The sequence below is a fragment of the Poecilia mexicana genome, unplaced genomic scaffold (genome assembly GCF_051168715.1).
Source record: "Poecilia mexicana isolate PSO_F unplaced genomic scaffold, ASM5116871v1 scaffold_3, whole genome shotgun sequence".
NCBI lineage: Eukaryota > Metazoa > Chordata > Actinopteri > Cyprinodontiformes > Poeciliidae > Poecilia > Poecilia mexicana.
This window is the reverse complement of record NW_028263372.1, coordinates 36,575,326-36,594,298: the sequence shown is the minus strand read 5'-3', so window position 1 is coordinate 36,594,298 and position 18,973 is coordinate 36,575,326. Positions and strand designations below refer to the sequence as shown.

The 18,973-nt window shown below is 41.5% G+C and overlaps 3 protein-coding genes across 3 annotated transcripts in view; 2 read left to right on the top strand and 1 right to left on the bottom strand.

Annotated features, from left to right (window-relative positions):
- The first annotated feature begins 838 nt into the window (after nt 1–838).
- sh2d7 (SH2 domain containing 7) lies at nt 839–7,659 on the top strand. The gene is made up of 6 exons (XM_014976122.2): nt 839–1,108; nt 2,966–3,055; nt 3,136–3,301; nt 4,172–4,396; nt 5,105–5,770; nt 6,396–7,659. The coding sequence occupies exons 1-6, from the start codon at nt 957–959 to the stop codon at nt 6,438–6,440; spliced, it is 1,344 nt and encodes a 447-aa protein (XP_014831608.2). The 5' UTR covers nt 839–956; the 3' UTR covers nt 6,441–7,659.
- Nucleotides 7,660–7,863: 204 nt separating this feature from the next.
- On the top strand, nt 7,864–15,627 carry rab11a (RAB11a, member RAS oncogene family). The gene is made up of 5 exons (XM_014976123.2): nt 7,864–8,053; nt 10,077–10,272; nt 11,567–11,760; nt 11,853–11,933; nt 14,192–15,627. Exons 1-5 carry the CDS (start codon nt 8,014–8,016, stop codon nt 14,326–14,328), a joined length of 648 nt encoding a protein of 215 aa, XP_014831609.1. The 5' UTR covers nt 7,864–8,013; the 3' UTR covers nt 14,329–15,627.
- A 421-nt stretch (nt 15,628–16,048) lies between these two features.
- LOC106909694 (multiple epidermal growth factor-like domains protein 11) overlaps nt 16,049–18,973 on the bottom strand; it is a 102,247-nt gene continuing 99,322 nt past the window's right edge. Inside the window, exon 25 of the mRNA XM_088004544.1 lies at nt 16,049–18,313. Coding sequence (XP_087860670.1) covers nt 18,135–18,313 — 179 coding nt within the window. The 3' untranslated portion in view covers nt 16,049–18,134. The remainder of the gene's footprint in view (nt 18,314–18,973) is intronic.

Below are 18,973 nucleotides of genomic sequence, written 5' to 3'. Positions count from 1 at the left end.
TTGTTTGTAGAAATTGAAGTAAAATTTAATTTGCATTACTTTTAATGAGGTTTGGCGGCTCTTTCCGTACGCGTTCACCTCCCGCATTCACTTAAGCGAAAAGCAACAGCTAATTGGTGTAAAATCTTTATGGATAATTCTACAAGAAAACAAAGAAAAATTAAAATAAACTTTTATATAAATTTATACATTTATTGTGTTTAAAGTTCCTGCATCGTTCTCATGCCAACATTCTTTTCCAGGCTGAAATTTTCAGGATCATTTTATGAATTTATAGGAAACACAGAGACTGTTGGGTGCACTTTGTTATTGCCAAGTTGAGTATCAACATGACTAAATTTAGTGCTTTAGCTTAAATACTATGTTGTTATATTATTTTAGCATTAACTTCCAATAAATAATTTGTTGATACTTTAGCATTAGCTTCCATTAAAAAATATGTTGATGTAGCATATTAGCGTTAGCTTCCGCTAGATATGTTGGTAAATTACTTTAGCGTTAGCATCTGCTAGATAAAATGTTGGTATAGTACTTGAGGATAGCTTCCATGATATATTATGTTGGTGTTTTGCTTTAGTGTTAGTGGAATTAATGTTTACAATTAGTGCTTTAGGGATAGGTTAGCTAATTTTTTAGTTAGCGGAACTGATAGTTATTACGTGAAATAAGAAAAAATGTATGGCAACAAAAAATGTATCACAACAAAGATTTTACAAGTTTACACCCAATCAGTTAAAGATCAATCTGGGACGAGGAACAGAGATATTAAAATGAAACAGGCGACGGAATGAGAGGTGGAGCGCTCAGTAGATAAGCTGGAACAATACCACCCTTCATATGGGACTGACATCCAACTGAAACAGTCAAATGAGCCGTCTCTGCTTCCTTTGGAGACTCATTTAGTGACTACGGATGACCACGGCGCTGCTCGGTCAGCTCCTGACGGACAGCCCAGGATGGCGAAGCAGACGATGGCGGACCTGCAGACGTTGGCGGCAGATGGAGGTCTGAAGGAGCTGGTGCTGAGGTGGTTCACCGACACACAGGCACCGCTCATCCTGCAGAACGGAAACTTCCCTGACTGGTTCCAGGGCCTCGCTGCCAGAAAGTAAGATCTGCACTACTTCAATAAAAGTTCATCTGATTTATTCCTGCTATCTGCTGCTGCAGCTGCTAAAAATGTTTAAGTTTGATCTGAAGGTTTCTTAGTGGCTATTTTGAGTTTTTAGCATTTCAGTCACATGTTCAGTTCTCTTTCTGATTAGCAGGACGCTAAAGTTAGCTTCTAGAATAGGCAGAGGTGAACAGAGTACCCAAAAATTATACTCAAGTAAAAATACCTCAACATATTTTTACTGAAGTAAAAGTAAAAAGTAGCGGTCAAAGAAATTACTCAAAAGTAAAAATATTTGGTAAAAAGTCTTCTCATGCACTGAGTAACTGAGCAAATTATCGATCATTTAATATTTTAAAAAATACATCATCAGATGGACCATCAGATTTTGGTTTTCAAAGATCAAAATGACAATAATTTATATAAGTAACAAAAAATAAAATCAGGCTAAAGAAAATTTTTACAAATCAGTTTCTTTCAATAAAAAACTTCTGAAACTTTAACAGAAACTGCAGGTGTGTGTCTGGGGAGTTTTTGGTTAAACGTGTTTATTTTTCATTCAGTGGATAGAAAATCCAGAAATCTTACTCAAGTAAAAGTAGAGATACTTCAGAACAGAATATGGCTCAGTCTTGGTTTGCTTGCCCAGCTCTGCATTTTAGCTAAAGCTGCTGAAAGTTTATTTTTTATCTCCTTTTACTTGTAGAATAAATTAAATTCAAAGCAAAAACCTGGATAAATACTTCATGTTGCATCAGTGAAAAGTTCACCCCAACATTGTTTTTAAATCTGCATCAACTTCCTGAACTGTGATTAACGGCCGCCTAGATTTGTTCCACGGGCAGCAAAAGGCCCCTGAGCCGCACCTTGAACACCCCTGGCAAATGGAGACGTTTTGTATGAAATTTTCAATGACAAATTTATATCTGAAATAGAAAATCTTGGGTACAAAACTAATGTTTTTCTTTTATTAGGTATGTTTTTTTGTCATAGTAAGTTGGGTCACAAATCTCCAGCAGCTCAAAAACAGACTTAGTCGCACAAAATAATTAAAATGTGCATCAAGGGTTTTCAAAGACACTTCTCATTTTTATTTCTGACTGACAAATTATGAAACTGCATAATTTTGAGACCCTTTTTCTGACCTTTGTTAATTTGTTGCTTAGCAGGCAAAAAGATAAGAACTGAAAATGAAACCATTTTACATTTTAACTGAAAATAAAAATAAAAATAAATTGTGGCCCCTGAGTTCTTTCTACTTGATTTTGACCAACGTTGGCCAAATGTTTGGACGCCACTGTAGTCTCTAAAACTTTCACACATTGTTGTGGATAAATTCTGACCAACCGGCTTCCACCACAGTATTTAAATCAGGTTGAGGTCTACACTTTGACTAGGCCATTGCTACACATTGATTCTGTTCTGTTTCAGTCTTTGGGATTTGTTTGGACTCATGTTTGACGTTAGAACATCTCAGTACATAGAGCAGATCAGGCCCAGTGGATGCAACAGAAACCCAAACCATGATTCCTCCACTACCGTGTTTGGCAGTTGGGAGGTGTTGGTGATGAGATGTTTGGTTTTCTCCTGGTCACACATCTCTGTTTTGGTCTCATCTGTCCAGAGAACATCGTTGCAGATGTTTCTCGTCTCATTCAGGTTTACAAACCTGCGTTGCTTGTTGGGCTTCTGTTCCTCTGATGTCACGTCAGAGACTTTGTGTGGTAAATTCTCCCTGACAGAACGAATGGCCGCTACCTGTGTGCTGCAGTTCCATGACGCAGCTGGGACATTTTTGAATCTAATTTGCCTGTAGTTCTGTTTAATTGCCCTTCTCCCACTCCACTGCAGGGAAGCAGAAGATGTGCTGAGAGATAAAGCTCTGGGCTGCTTCCTCATCCGCCTCAGTGATAAAGCCATCGGCTACATCCTGTCCTACAAGTGAGGCAAATAAGGTTTCCTAGTAAATCATTGAATGATTCGCTCACAACTCTCTGACTGAACGACTGTCCGCCCTTCAGAGGTCAAGACAGGTGTCGCCATTTTGTCATTTCCCAAAATGCTGAAGGGCAGTTTGTGATAGCAGGAGACTGTCAGCTGTTTGGCAGTCTGACCCAGCTGATCGAGCATTACAAGGTCCGGCCCATCCAGCCGTTTGGGGAGTTCCTCACCTCCAGCTGCTGCCAGGTGAGACACAAAATCCCGTTTTACAAATATTCCAACTGAGCTCTTCATCTGGTTTTCCTCAGACCTTCAATTTAAGATGGAATTAGCAAGTTGAATATTATAACCAACAAAGTTTTCAGTCAAATATTTAGCTCCAAATATTTAGTTTCAAGTTACGTTTTTAGCTTTCTAATCAAGTATTTAGCTTCCTAATTAAACTTCAAGCTATATATTTAGTTTGAAGCCAGGTATTTAGCTAGTTGCCTATGTACTTAGTTTGCGTTTGGATTGGCTGCTTTGCAAACGTACAAAAAATCCACAAATAAATAAATTTTTCTTGAATAATTTGAGTTTTTCTTATCAGTTAGCAAATAACAGCAAACTCAAGCAATATTATTTAAGCCTATGTAAATTAACATTTCATTACTAATAAGGAAATGCTAGCATGCTAATGTGTTAAACCGGAAAACTCTGTATTTTCACTTTTTATAAACCTCTAAAATATGAAATATATTGAATTTGTGACTTTGTTAATTTGCAAATGTAAGCACAATAGCAAACTATTTGAGTGCCATATCTTTAACAATAATCAGGAAAATGTTAGCTTGCTGCTACGCTAAACAGTTTGAAGCTAGCTTCATGTTTTTATACGTTTTTACCAAATGTCTCTGTTAACCTGAGAAAATCCTAACTAGCTTTGTTTCTTGCTAATTGGCAAATGTTAGCATGTTTATAAGCTAATTTATGCTACTGGAGTAGAACATGGCTGTGGTTAAGTTTGACCAGTATGACTTTAATTTGAGCACCATTGGTTAGATTAGACTCAGATCTGTCTCATATGTTTGAACTGCTGGACTGCGACCATAAAGTAACTCTTCTGTTTCTCTTTAGGACGATGCTGATGATCTGTATGATGTGGTCAATGCCAAGAAGAGTTCAGGTGTCAGTGTTCAAGCTCTGCGGTCCATCTGGGACCAAGTCGAACCTGACAAGAAAAAAAAGGTTCAGCAGTGTCAAAATGAATCTCCTCCAGCACTGGCGCCTTCCCTTCCTCCCAAATCCAGAAACAGGAAGCTGACGGGAACCGTATCCGTGGATGCATCGTCTCTTTCACAGGTGGGATGGAAACTGAAGTCTTACTGAAAAGCTGATCACTCATTCTGGTTCCTCTTCAGCTGCAGGTCAGCCTGGTTAGAAAGAGCAAATCAAATAAATTAATCATTTACAGTCCATTTAAATTAGTTGCTTTCCCTGCAGTGGCCATTTGCATGTTTTTGAATTTATGTCATCTCTCAAAGAGTGTTTCTGGTCTTTACAACTATTGCTCAATGCAGAATATATCTGAGCATGCACTGGTTTAAATATTGAATTGTTGCACATCCAGTACACTACAATGGACTTCATGCACTTTATACCTGCATGTTACAGAAAACTCCAGGCCACCAACATTAAATTGACCATGAAATATAACAAGGGGCATCATAGAAATTTAACTGTATGGAAGTAAATCTATGGTCTGATCTGTGCTGCATGCGTCTAACATGAAGAGGACATGGCAACGCAGTGAGATGCAATGTTCTCCTGAGAATGGACCCTTCCATTCCTGTAGATGTTGCAGCAACATGGTTGAAGGTAGCACATTAGCTTTAGCATTTAGCCCATCCTGTGAAGAAGAATAACACCTTTATTAGGTAAAACATTCACATTTTAGTCCAAAACAACAAAAAACAAGCAACATAAGACATGGATAGACAGGTGCTGCATAGCTTATGATTTCTCCAAATAAAGTTTTTGGATTGAATTGTTTTGCTTTGTTATTTTCAGGCCCTTCCTCCGGTACCAAAGAGAGGAATGCCTTTGGGTTTTTCCCTGAGTGGATCTCTACCAGACACAATGTCCCATCCCAGTGAAATGCCAACCAACCCAAACAGAGCGCAGAGACACAGAGGAAGGACAACTCCGCCGTTGCCCGCTAACAGAGACTCGTTCCACCCAACAGACTCAAACAATTCAAGTGAATTTTACAAAGAAATGGTGCTGGTTGCTGATCTGAGCCAGGTGGAGAGCCGGAGCCAATCCCTGCCGTATCTGGGCAACAACATCGACGACGAGGAGAAGGAGGAGGAAGAGAAATACTCCAACAAGTTTAACAGCCTCTCCGTCACAGCGTCCGCCCCACCAAAGAAGGTCACCTGCCTCACGTACTCCTACCACACTCCAGGTGTGACTCAGAGCAGCTCCGGGTCAGAACCAGAGAACGGCAGCCAGGACCAGCTGAGACCCAACCCTCTGTACCAATCCTCCGAGGCCGCCGCAGGAAGTCCAGCCCAGCAGGCAGACAGCATGTACGCCGAGGTCCCCGAGGGCCCGACGCGGACCGCCGACGACACGTACGAGCAGATCCCCAGAGACGGCGCCGGCCACAGCAACACGTACGAGTCGGTGGAGGACGTGAAGAACAAAAAACCCAAAAGCACTTGGGGGAAAAATGTAAGAAAGGAAATAACTGATAGTTTGTTTCCACTCAGCCGGTGCGGTTCGGTACGCCATTTGATCTGTTTCTATAGTAAAGCCCAATCAGCCGATGATACGGCACCATTCCTGGGTCTGCTGCAGGTCCAGATGGCGGCGGTACCGCACGGTTAGGATCCACGGTTCACTGACTGGGGACAGAAAAACGTCACTGCTTGCTTCGCGTTTCCCGTCGCACTAAAATGACGCCATTTTACCTGTTTGGGTGTAACGCCGCCCAACTGGTGTAACGGAGTATTGGAGCCTTTGTAGGGAGAGAAGACATTGGCTCATTTTCCCCAAAAAATCTCAGAAATTTTCAGGAAAAAAACTTGGAAATTTCAGTTTCACAAGTTCAGAATTTTCGACTTTTGAGACTCAGAAATTTCTTTGTTTTTCCTTGAAAATTTCTGAGATTTTTGGTGTAAATTTACTCCTTTTTTTCTGTCTGTGGCGCTGAAAACTGGTGGTGGGAACGCTCTCCTGGATCTGTCAGCCCATAAAACCCCGAACCGCACCGCCCTGCGTCGTAGCGCTCAGTGGAAATGAAACATAAATATGCTGCTGATAAAATCTGAAAATGCTTCTTAATTTTGTGTTGCAGAACATTAACTGGAAGAAATTTTTCCCTGATAACAAGAAGAAATGAATGATGCGTCCCTGAAGTTCGTTCTGGATCTTCTGCTTCTCTAATCTCTGCTGTCTCGACTCTGGAGTGTTCGGGTTTCCTGGTTAATATAACAGCCATTTCCTCAGTTCAACTTCAGTATCTGCATTTCCATTGATTGTATAATTGCACAATTTGACATTTTCAAGATAAATTTGCTTTATGGAAACATGGCAATTTAGGGAAAAAAAATCATTTTTGATAAAAACTTTTGGCGCCACGATGAAGTGGTTTATTTGGCTGCAGCAGAAGAACTTTTTTGCGTCACACGGGTCACATGATCAACAACCGGATGTTGCCACTGACGCAAACCACGAAGAAGAAAAAAACAGGAAGTAGTTGAAGGATGATTTAATGACTTAAACTTAATCACGTCTGATTTTAATTGTGTTTTTAATCAATGAAAATTCTGCTATTGTAATTGTGTTTTTTTTTTAATTAATGAATTATTGACAAAGTTTTGTGAAAAGTTTTGTAATAGAAACACAGATGGTGACCTGGCTTCCCACCCGGTTCCTAATCAGCAGTAACCAGTCAGATCTTCCTTTTCTCATCCTGTATTTCTGTTTTCCTCCTGTTGATAGTTTATGATTCAGTTAGTTTATGACTCCTGGACTTTACTGTTTGGTTTTTCTTATTTTAAATTGTGTAAATTAATTGTAAACCACTGAGTTTCACCTGTCTGCTTCTTGCCTCATTGCGTTACACTATTTTATGAGAAAATGTTTCCATTCTAAGTCACAGAGAAAAAATAAAGGTTTTAGTTGATGATCTATATGAACATTAAACTGAATGTAATGTTCAGTTAGGGTTGTAGTCATGAAATGATTCTGATAAATCATAAAGCACAACTATTAGCAAAGATTGGATTTATTTGTAAATGTTGGGAAAATGGGAATCAGTAACTTAGAGTTAACCTGAATGTTTTTTGTCATAAAACCAGATTTAGAGAAACAGATTACATAAATTAATGGATTAAACGTCATCCTTCAGTGGAAAGGTTGCTGGTTCAATCTTTGTTTCATCGATTTATTTTGTATTTTTCAAATGTTCTGTCTTTGTTTATAAATTTATTTCTATTTGATGACTGCTTGTTAAGTTTCCCTGTGTAGGAATTTAACTATCAGAGACTCAAATTCCAAGAATTTCTGTTATGTTCTGTTGTTTCCCTCAACTTGACAATAAATTTATTTAAAAATTATGCCTGTTAATGACTGTTAAATATTTGTATTTAACTTTCATTATTTTGTAAAAATGTGCTTTTTGTTACAAAGTAAAGCAGCTGATTTAGTATTCTAAAGTAAAGTTATCTTTACGTTTTGTCAGATGTTGGCAGCAGAATTAGTGGTTCTGGGCTCGGAATCTGGGACTGCACATGCAGTTTCCTCTTCTGACCACCAGGGGGCCGGAGTGTTTACCCGCCTGGAGTCTAGCGAAGAAGAAGACAGGAGGGACGTCCAGATTCCAAACAGATTCCCGTTGGAAAGTCAGAAAGATTCCCGATTTTCAGTTTTTAATAAATCAAATATCGGACTAACCTGTTCTTTTTGACACGATGGGCACCAGAGACGATGAGTACGACTATCTGTTCAAAGGTAGGTCGTGTTACCGTCGCTGTTATCTCTCAGGCTAACTGGCAGCTAACGGAACCAGCCTTTTCTTTTGTGTTCCGTTTGACTCTCGGATCCCCAGCGGGCTCTCTGGACCGGGTCAGAACGGGTAATCAGTGGGTATTAGCCCGAACGGCTCCGGTGTGATCCTGACACAAGAAAGCTGTTCTTTTCTGACCCGGCGGTTCTGGGTTCGTGTTAGCGGTTAGCTCGGGCTAGCCGGCTGGCTGTGGGACACACCTTGAACCGTTATCATCCTGCCGAGGTCCGGACCGGGCATCCGGCGGAACTTTTAACTGGGCCCGGGACCAGAACCGGAGCTGAGAGGAGAACCTGAGCCCGCAACGGGTTGGTTCTGTTCGGGTGGGAAAGGTTCTGGGAGGGTCCAGCTGAGATTCATTTAAAAACACTATGAACATTAACAGTCATGTGTTTATTTATATACAGGACATAGCAAAAGTATTCACACCCTTTCAACTCTACCCGTTTTGTTACAATCCGATTTTATGGGATTGTAACAGATTTTTACTTTGACGAGTAAAAATCTGAAAAGTGTGGCATGCATGAAAATAGAGGCAGCAGGAACCTGAGACCGGGATGGAGATTCACCTCCCAGCAGGACAAACACTCTGAACTTTCAGCCAGAGATTATATGGGGTGGCCTAGTCAAAGTACAGACCTAAATCAAACTAAGAAGCATTGGAAAGGGTTAGGGTTAGTTCTCCATGCAGGCTGAGTGAGCTGGAGATGTTTTTATGTGCATTCATTCAGCGTGGGTGGAGAGAAACTACGGATGAGGTTCTGCAGAGCTGAATATAAATGCACACCACACTTTTCAGATAATAGTTTCAATATCAATTTCAATTTTGCTCTAATTTCTGTTGGTTTGTCACATAAAATCCCCAAAACACCTGGAAGTTTGAGGCTGTGTGGAACATAATGTGAAATAGGTCCAGGGCTGTACAGACTGTAAGTTTTCAGGCAGCAGCACAGAAAATAAACCAATACTATAAATAAAATTAATTATATCACCAGTGTGAGATGAAGTGATTAAAACATTTGATCGGTTAATTGCTATCAGCTGATTATTGTATTTGTTTTGTTTCATGTTTCAACCTGTTGTTGATTTATTTCGTATTTACATGGAAACGGCCAGGAAGCTGCATTTGGAGATCTTCTTTTTGCAAGACAAGAAAACCTGAAACTCAGGAAACTTTGGTGGTTTAAGTTTTGTTAGTTGTCAACTGATTTCTTAAAACAAAATACTGCTGTGCTCTTTGCTTTTTTTGAGGCTCAAAGCAGAAAGTTGTGAAAGTTTAGTTTTTTTTTGTGCAGCCACATTTTCAGCTGGTTTTATTGTAGCATAATAATTTCAAAAAGTGAAATAAAACTAAATCTCCAGTCAGTTTGTTGGAAAAGATGCAAAGGCTTCATAGAATCAAATTCTTGTCACAAACGTAAACATTGTTAATCGTGAATGCAGTAAAATAAACTGAAAACATTAAATCCTAACCATAAATGGATCATAATCTCAGAATCATCGTTCAGTCATAAAATCGCAGAGGAAAGTTTGGATGTTTGTTGGCTTTTAATTTCACAATGTTGGAAATTTAGACACCAGAGGGATGTTTGTCCCTCCTGGGCCTCCGTCCTCTGCAGTAACCAGTCTGTCCACTGGGACGAAATTATGAGCTGGGTCATTATTATGAGAATAAACATCATAATTACAAGAATTAAAGTCAGAATTGTGATTTTTAAGGTCATAATTACTAAAACTGATGCTCTTATTATGAGTTTTATTGTAATTACGACTTCCTGTTGAAGGTTTTCTTAATGATAGGAATGGGCTTCTATAGTTTCAACAGTTTGGATAATTTAAGTTATTTCCAGGGAAAATAAATGTTTACGGAGCAGCTCTCAAGTGCTCCTTAGGAAAACCATAATATTAGTTTAGCGTAAGCAGAACCAGGAAGTGGGCCGGCCTGTAACTCTGCTCTCTGCGCCTCAGTGGTCCTCATCGGAGATTCGGGTGTCGGGAAGAGCAACCTGCTGTCCCGCTTCACCCGGAACGAGTTCAACCTGGAGAGTAAGAGCACCATCGGCGTGGAGTTCGCCACACGCAGCATCCAGGTGGACGGCAAGACGGTGAAGGCCCAGATCTGGGACACGGCGGGCCAGGAGCGCTACCGGGCCATCACATCAGCGTGAGTCCAGCGAGGCATGCTGGGAGCTGCTTCAGCTGTTCAGAAAGGCTTTACGCTTTTATTAATAACAACTTCCTGTTCGTGCAGCAAAGCTCCGATAGTGAATAGTTCAGTAAATCTTTCACATGCAGATCCAAGAACTCAACTTGACTCAGATGATCGTAAAGAAAAATTTATTTTTGCACAAATTTTTCCAGTATTTATCTGAGATCAGCACTTTTGGTGTGACTGTGACATCATACATAGTTGGACTCGTAGGAGTTGTAATTACATATTGACATTCTTTTTTTTCAAGATGGCCACCATTGTTTGCACTAGTTATTAATCACAGCTAACCACTAAGTTCACCGCTAATTCGCTGAACAAGAATATTAGTTCTGCTAATGCTAAACATGTAAGAAATTAGCAGAAGCTGTACAGTGTATTATAGTTCTGTTGAATTTATCAATAGAAAAATTTTGAACAAAAACGGTTTTGCAGAAGCTAGTGGCTAACCGCTAAATAAAAAAATGAGCAGAAACTAACCCTAAACTGCTGATCTCTTTGAAAATGGTAGATGCTAATGCAAAACTGCAAAACACATTAAAAGCTTGCCAGAAGCTAACGCTAATCACATAAAAAATAGCAGAAGGTAATGCTAAACTGCTAAACACATTAGGAAATTAGCAGAAGCTATCACTACATGCATAAAAAATAGTGTAAGCTAATGCAGAACCACTAAGCATATAAAAATTTTAGCAGGAGCTAACGCTAACCAAAACTGTCCTTTTGTCTCACATCTTCATCTCCTTCCAGTTGACAACCGCCGTGAAACTCAGTTTCTGGTTTTGCTCCATATTTTCACTTTAAAGTTGAATTAATGGGATGATCAAAGAAACCAAACACATAATGAGTCATTTTATTTCAATTATCGCTTAAAAGGCTCAAAAGCATCGGGCCAAGTGGCTGATGGGAAATATGAAAAACATGCGACATGTTAGCCTCTTATACCCTCAGGGGGTATAAATAAATTTAAACTTAACATTTTGGGCAAAACCTTTATGCAGAATAGTTTTTGAAAGATCAAAGCCTCTTTTAGCGGATAATAAAAAATAAAAAAAAATTTAAAGGCACGTGGAGCCTTTGTTTACAGAGCGAGCCGAGGTCCCGGCAGCTGGACCCACCGGTGGGTCCGTCGGGTTCTAGGGGTTAATGTTTGTTTCCACAGTTGAGAGGTTTTTCCAGTAACAGTCTGACTGTGTGGTGATGATGATGATGATGGTGATTGCTTGTGCCCTTCATCGTAATGCTGCAGGTATTACCGCGGCGCGGTGGGGGCGCTGCTGGTCTACGACATCGCCAAGCACCTGACCTACGAGAACGTGGAGCGCTGGCTGAAGGAGCTGCGGGATCACGCCGACAGCAACATCGTCATCATGCTGGTGGGCAACAAGAGCGACCTGCGCCACCTGCGCGCCGTGCCCACCGACGAGGCCCGCGCCTTCGCCGGTCAGTCCAGATTCAGCCTCAGGATGGAAACGGGGACGACCCGTCTCGCTGGTCACACGTCTCACAGATGTCTCTTCCACTTTCCTCCACAGAGAAAAACGGTTTGTCCTTTCTGGAGACGTCGGCGCTGGACTCCACCAACGTGGAGACGGCCTTCCAGACCATCCTGACAGGTGAGCTCTGACTTTATGGGCCGTCTTTGTCCCTGTCAGCAGAACTCGTCCCCCGCTGTCCGGGACGGGCGTGTCCGCTGTTCTTATCAGAGCTTTATGAGGCTGTTAGCTGCAGCTAACGCAGAGCAGCTAGCTTATCACTGAGGGCCGGCTCAGCCGAAAAGCAGCAGGGAGAGGCGAAGCGTCTGATTGGTGCAGCTGGCTGGAACATCGCAGCGTCTGATTGGACGTTCTGACGTTAAACCTGCGGCTGTTTAACTTCCAGAGGAATGTGGGTCAGCTGACCGTCTGGATTTACAGCTTCAGGATGAGACTGAGAGGGAACAACACTTCCCATCAAATATGACAGGAAGTATGGAATCCATCCAAACAACCAGTTATTGATTTTCTCTAAAGGCGATTGATCTCATTGATTTTATTAAAACCCACATGGTTAATTTATTCACAGTATGATGAATTTTATTAAAAAAAAGCAATTAAATTTGAACAATATTTTGTCAGCTGTATTAAATGCTGACTGAATAGATTTTTTTCACATTAATAAGCTTAAATATATGCATTAAATATAGCAAACGAGGAATGTATTAGGTTGCTGAAAAAAGATGAGAATAAAATTGGTGAAATAATGGGCTCTTTGCACCTAAGGCGTTGACGTCACATCTCCAGGAGCTAATGCGGCTCACTTTTTTCCGCTTTGAGTTACCATGACTGGTAGAAAAGACTAAGTCGTATTTCAGATGCAAAAAAACAATACTATTAACATTGTTGTCTTCCTAATATAATGGGCTTTTAAGTTTTCGTTAATTTCCAAGCGATCCTGAATTAAGAAGATGGCTTGTAAATATCTGTCGCTACCAGCTAACGCCGCACAGCAAACATTGCAGCCTTCACTTCACTCCGGATCAGCCTAAAACTACCGGGGATACGGATGGTAAATAAAGGAGCCTCCCTGAGTTATTTCCATGGAATCACTTCTATATTCAGCCTGAAAGAGTTTATGGGAACGAGAGAGCAGACCAGAGCCAGACAGCCGAGCAACTGATCCGCCTGTACATCCTGCTGTAAACACCGTCCTATCTGAGCTCTGAACAAGAAACATGCAAAGGTAATAAAACGAAATAACACGGAGACATGAAGCAACACGGTCATATTTTTCTAAAAGCAGCAACTTGAACCTGAACAGCTGAACCAGATCTCTGACACCAGAGCTGCGCTACTGTTAAGCTATGAGGCTTGTTGAGCTCCGTCAGGCTTCGGAAGCTAAAAGCCCGAACCGGAACCTCCCCGTTAGTCTGTGACACTAACGACAATAAACACACATAATATACTTGAAAATAAGATAAATACATTGTCCGTTAGAATGTTTAGATACTTAAATAGCACATTTTACAAGAACAATGTCCGAGAATATTGCCTACTAGCATAAGCTAACGTTAATGTTAGCCACAAAGTTTAAGTAAAACTCACCTTCGTGTCAGTGAATGTATAACGAGGCGAACATCTTAAAACCTTTCTCCAGCTGACTTGTTGGGGCTTCGGATCGATGTACAAACCTTGGCCAAGCCCTGCAGCACCTAATGTAAATGATATTTGTATTGGATCGGAAACAATCGAGCCGCTTTACCCCGAACGCGGAAGCTGAGGTGCAAAGAGCCCATTAACAGATATTCATGCATCAGTACCATCTGGTTGATATTTAGTTAATGTTAAAACTTTGAAAAGTTTATCCTCAAAATAAACTTTAATTAATTTTTCTGTTACTATTTTTCTGCTTTCTTCGTTTTTCTGTCGTTAAATCCTCGCCTTCGAAGCTTAGCGAAGTGGTGATAAGTTAACATGATATTCATATTTTTAAAAAGAACTGCATAAAGTGGGTTTATCACTCCATACTGGACTTTGTTTGGACCATTTTTATTTCCGGTTCTATTATGGCTCCACCATGTTTGTTTCTGTATCAACTGGCTCTGCTTCAGGATTACCAGCAGCGCCCTCTGCGGGATGGAGGCCAAACTACAACATAGGCTGACGTTATCAGTTAATCAAACAAATTTTAATCGAATAATTAATCAACAGTCATAAGTCAATTAATTGTTTGGACCACTGAGCTAAAGTTCAGTTCTGGTTCTGTGTGTTTAGCTCTTGTTCGGTCAGCAGTCGTCTCCATGACGACGAAGGTCTGTTTATTGGTCGTCGTCGTCAGGATGAGCAGAAGTAAATGTTAAAGTGTCGTTTAGTGACCTGTTTCCTCGCCCCTGCAGAGATCTACCGGATCGTCTCCCAGAAGCAAATGTCGGAGCGCCAGGAGAGCGACATGTCGCCTAGCAACAACGTGGTCAACATCCAGGTGCAGCCCACTGAGAACAAACCAAAGATGCAGTGCTGTCAGAACATCTAGCCCGGCCGTGGACCCGCTGCTGCCCCCCCTTGACCCCGTGACCCCTGCCCCCCCCACCGTCCCAAACAGACTGCCTGATCGAGACGCAGATTTAATCCTGCGACCTGAACTCTTCCTGACCCCATCCTGACCCCCGACCCCACCAGTACATTACGTGGGCCCCCCCTCCCCCTGTAGGCTTCTGCAGGACGGCAGGCGCATTTCATATCACGTTAGATTTCATTACTGTAGACGCGCTGACATGTCACTGAAATGTCTTAAAATATGAATGTGATTCTTTTCTCGTCTCCTTCCTTCATGTAATCACCGTAAAGCACATCGTATCTCAGCTTTTAAGCCCCGCCCCCTTCCTCCTCTTTAGTGCAATGTACTGTGGAGGCGGCGCCGCGCGGTCCGATCGGGAACGCCGCATCTCGCCGCATCGCCAGGCTCCACCTGGATCACTAGAATTAATCCGTCACGTTTTTCCGACTATGCAGAGCCGAGCGCTTCTGGAGAAATGAAGGACTGAAACGCTAATCTTTTTCCCGGATGACATTCCTGTGCAGCTAACTCTGCGTGGCGTTTTCCCAGAATCCGTGGCAGCAGGAGAGAGAGGAGCTGGGCGATCACTGTTTCCTAACAACACGCTCTTCTAGCTGAAGTTTGATTTTCTGCACGTCCAGAACTAGAACCACAAGAGGCGGGCGGATCCATGCAGCCGGGCCCCCTGCCTCATGGCCCCGCCCCGCCTCACGGCCCCGCCCCCGCCCGGTCACATGACGCCTACGTTACACCGAGCTGCCTCTGATTCGACACGATGCATGGCTTTCTGTCGTTCGCCTTACATAGCCGACATTCTCATTCCTCCTGCTGGAAGAAGGTTCTGGTGGGCAGCGTGACGCGCCGACGGGGTCGGTCCGGTCCGGTCCGGTCCAGTCCAGCTCAAACCCTGAGCATGTAATGTGCTTGCAGTTTGAACCCAGGAGTGTGTGTGTGTGTGTGTGTGTGTGTGGTAGAGGGCAGCTCTGGACGAACTGATTCCTTTTCTCTTGAGTTCTGGTCCTGATCGTGTTTCACATTGGTTCTGTTGTTGTTTTTTTAAAACCTGTGTTGACTTTTTTTTTTACTATATTGAATCCTGTAACTGACTGTAATTTCAGTGAAAACACCAGAATGAAATGATGTCATTTCAACCAAGTGTGACGGCGAAGCGTGGGCTCGACTCGAATGGTTTTATGTTTTGTACAGACCAATGAATTGTACAATTGTGTCTATATAAGTTATCAGTTTATCTTAATAAAGCGCACCAGTCATAAACCTGCTGATCAACTCAATTATTTATTCCCTCTCTGTCCAATGATCGGTAACACGTCGGACATTATGACCTCTGACATTTGCATATTTTAAAATGTACTTTTAGCATTGAAATTTTACATTCAAATTCATAGATTTTCAGCTGGAAGCTATGACGTCATGGCGTTGTAACTGCGCCATGACGTGAGTCGGGCAGTGGCTTGGAACGCAAGCCGTTACCATGGGAACAGACCTAAACTGTTCTCTAAGACCCACAGAGCTACTGCAGCTTCCGGACATGATGTGCGACATGTTTGTTCCACTTCACGATTTTTTAAATAGACATCATATAAACACATCGGTCAACATGTCGGACGTGTTTTTGCTAACAGGTCGTAGCAAAAGCTCAGAAGTTGAACATAACCGATGATGACGACACGCCCCCCTGAGTCAGGCTGACTTTATTCAGGTAAGGAAGTGGGGAAAACAAAGCAGTCGGTACATCTATTCAGACATTTCTCTGTCAGAGATGAACAAGAACAGGAAATTATTTTAAAAAAGGAATCAAAACACAAAACGAGCAGTTTTACATCTGATTGTCATGTTCTTATTGCCGCAGCTGAAATTAAGACATGTAAACTTCTGCACCTTTCCACAGATTAACTGATTAGTTTCGGGATGCCTCAAGGCCGAGTCCTCAGGTTCCGTCTTTTTGCTCTCAACTACGTTTTTTGATCTTTTCTTTACAGATGTTACAATCAGCGGACTGACTTCTGAGCTAGACAGAGATAAAAATCGATCACGATGGTTTTGGAGTAAAAAGATCCAGTCTGTTCACCTAATATACGTAAAACGTTTTAACAAACCAGCCTGATTTTAGGCTGATCTGCAGGGTCAAAGGTTTCCTCACTGCATGACCTGCAGAAGGTGTCGTAATGGAGGTTTTATAAGATTTTAGTTTTGATAAATCAACGGGAAAGACACAAGTTGTAAATATGGAAACCTGTATGCATGTTTTCTATGCATGAGGAAATGTTCACCCTGTTAAACAGTAAAAAGAAAATGTTCACACGGAGAAGTTTGGAGATCTTACCTCAAAAAAACCAAAAAACCTTAAGCGAACAGCTGCTGCCTCCACAGCCATGAAAGTGAAACAGGAAAAAATGGTTTTCTGTTTGTCCAGGGCGTGACGGAGGGAGAAGGTTCATGTGGAAAAACTCATGTCAGGTGGATTCAGGATTTTATTTTCCCGTCTCTTAACATCTCACGGCCAGACGTGAGTCCAGACGGACTGTCAACTCTTCCTCCATCCGACCGGATCCGGTCGGAGTCAACAGTTAACTGCAACAATTTGGGTTATTTAGCCTGTAATAAAAGAAAAAAATGGCCGCTCATTTTTCTAAGTCAGATTTTCATCATGTTTACATAATTTATAAGTGTCAAAGCTAGCTAAATATTTAGCTTCAATTTAAATATTTAGTTGTGGCTAAATATACTAAATAATAGTTAAACATAGCAAACTAAAAATGTTGCTCCAAACTAAATATTTATTTAGGAAGCTAAACCTTTAACTTTAAACAAAATAATTTGAAAAAGTTTTGAAATTAATAAATAATTTTGTGAAAATATATTATAATATTATTTATAATATTATTATAAATAACCCCACATTTTTTGCTGTCAGGCTGAATCATCCAAATGATTTCTGCTCATCTGTTTAACTTTACAAGCGTTTCTGTTCCACCTGATTTTCCCTCCTGGCCTGAAGAACTTTCCATGTTTCTGGTTTGAACCTTGACCTTTGACCTGGAGTCCTCCATGATACAGACCTGGAACTTTTGGTTGGCATCTCAACAAATTCTGATCTAAAGCCGTGAACTGTAGATCAGATCCAGGTGTGTGGCTGTAACCTGATGGTGGCGCTAGAGCTGGACCGGTTTCATCCCTCTGAAAAGAGAGTGAAGCGTTTCTCTGGAAACGACTCTTTGCTACGATGTTTTCAACTTCTGAAGGAGAGAAACTGGAGAGGTTTTCTTTGCAGCGCCTCCGTCAGGTCGGAGGTGTTTGAGTCACATGGCGATTATTAACCAAAACATCAGTAGAAAATCTATCGGGCTTGTCTCAATATTTTTCTATCTTTCTTTGACATGCAGGAGAATGAAGCTCAACACAATAAGAGAAAAGCACAACAATATCCAGAAGTCCATATCTAGAACAGATATATCTAGAACATAAAAAAGAGAAACTTTGATTCCTGCTGGATATCTGAATGTGAGCAGGAAATAAGAAACTGTGTAAAAATAGCAGAAATGTTCCCAAAGAGGTTTCATGGTCAGGAGTCGAGTTTCCTGTCTGGAGAAACGGCTCCGACGGTTCAGGAACTTTCAGTTCTTCAGTTCCTTTGAACAGATCCGTCACTTCTTCCCTCTGCAGGAAGTTCTGTTCATCAAGTTCAGACGCTGCGACGCTCAAACACAGTGACAAAGAAATCAACTGGTGGGACTGGGAGCGTCCCAGTGAGGGCGCTGGGCTCAGAGCAGCGAGCTGGTGGGGCTGCCGGGCAGCGGCGGGGTGATGCTGTGGGTCGGGCTGGGCCGCACCGGCAGCAGGTCGTAGTGGCTCGGGATGTGGCTGTTCCTGGGCAGGTCGTACGGGTTCTGAGGGTAACCGGGGAGCAGCGCGGCGCCGGAGACGGCGCTGATGGTCGGCTCTGATGGACGGAGGAGAAAGAAAATCTGATTCAGCGGACCTTTGACCTGACACCGTAACAAATGCTGCTGGACCATAAATTATGGAGATAAATGATAATATTGTTGTTTTGAGGCCATTTTCCAGTAATATAATACTAAACACATTCTGAAATATCAACTTTTAATTCTGATGAACATTAAACACTGGAAGACATTTTAAATCTCCAAAATAACCAAAACAACAGAAACAACAAATATAACGAATTATGAAATCAATGTAAACAAAATTTCCCTTAAAAATGTTTAGTTGAGAGCAAAAAAAAAAAAAAAACTTTTATCATCCAATTCTTGGTAGAAATCCAGTGTGAGGGATTCACCCCTCCCTAATAGGTGCTGTTTTTTGTGCACTTATTCTAATTTATTTGGGTAAATGTATTGATTTGTTTGCTTGTTTTAATCATCTTCTCTTTGAGGTCACCGGGTCATGTGTTGCCATGGAAACGCGCCCATGAGCAGTGCTGTCAAGGACCTGGTGTTTTCAATCAGCCTCAATGGGAAAATCCATTGTCAGAGGGAGGAGAGATGTGTTTTTGATTTTGTTTGGATCCAGATTGTTTTTGTTTCCAGTTTTGTTTGAGTTAATTGTAACTGTGTGGACATTTTTTTATAGGAATAATTTA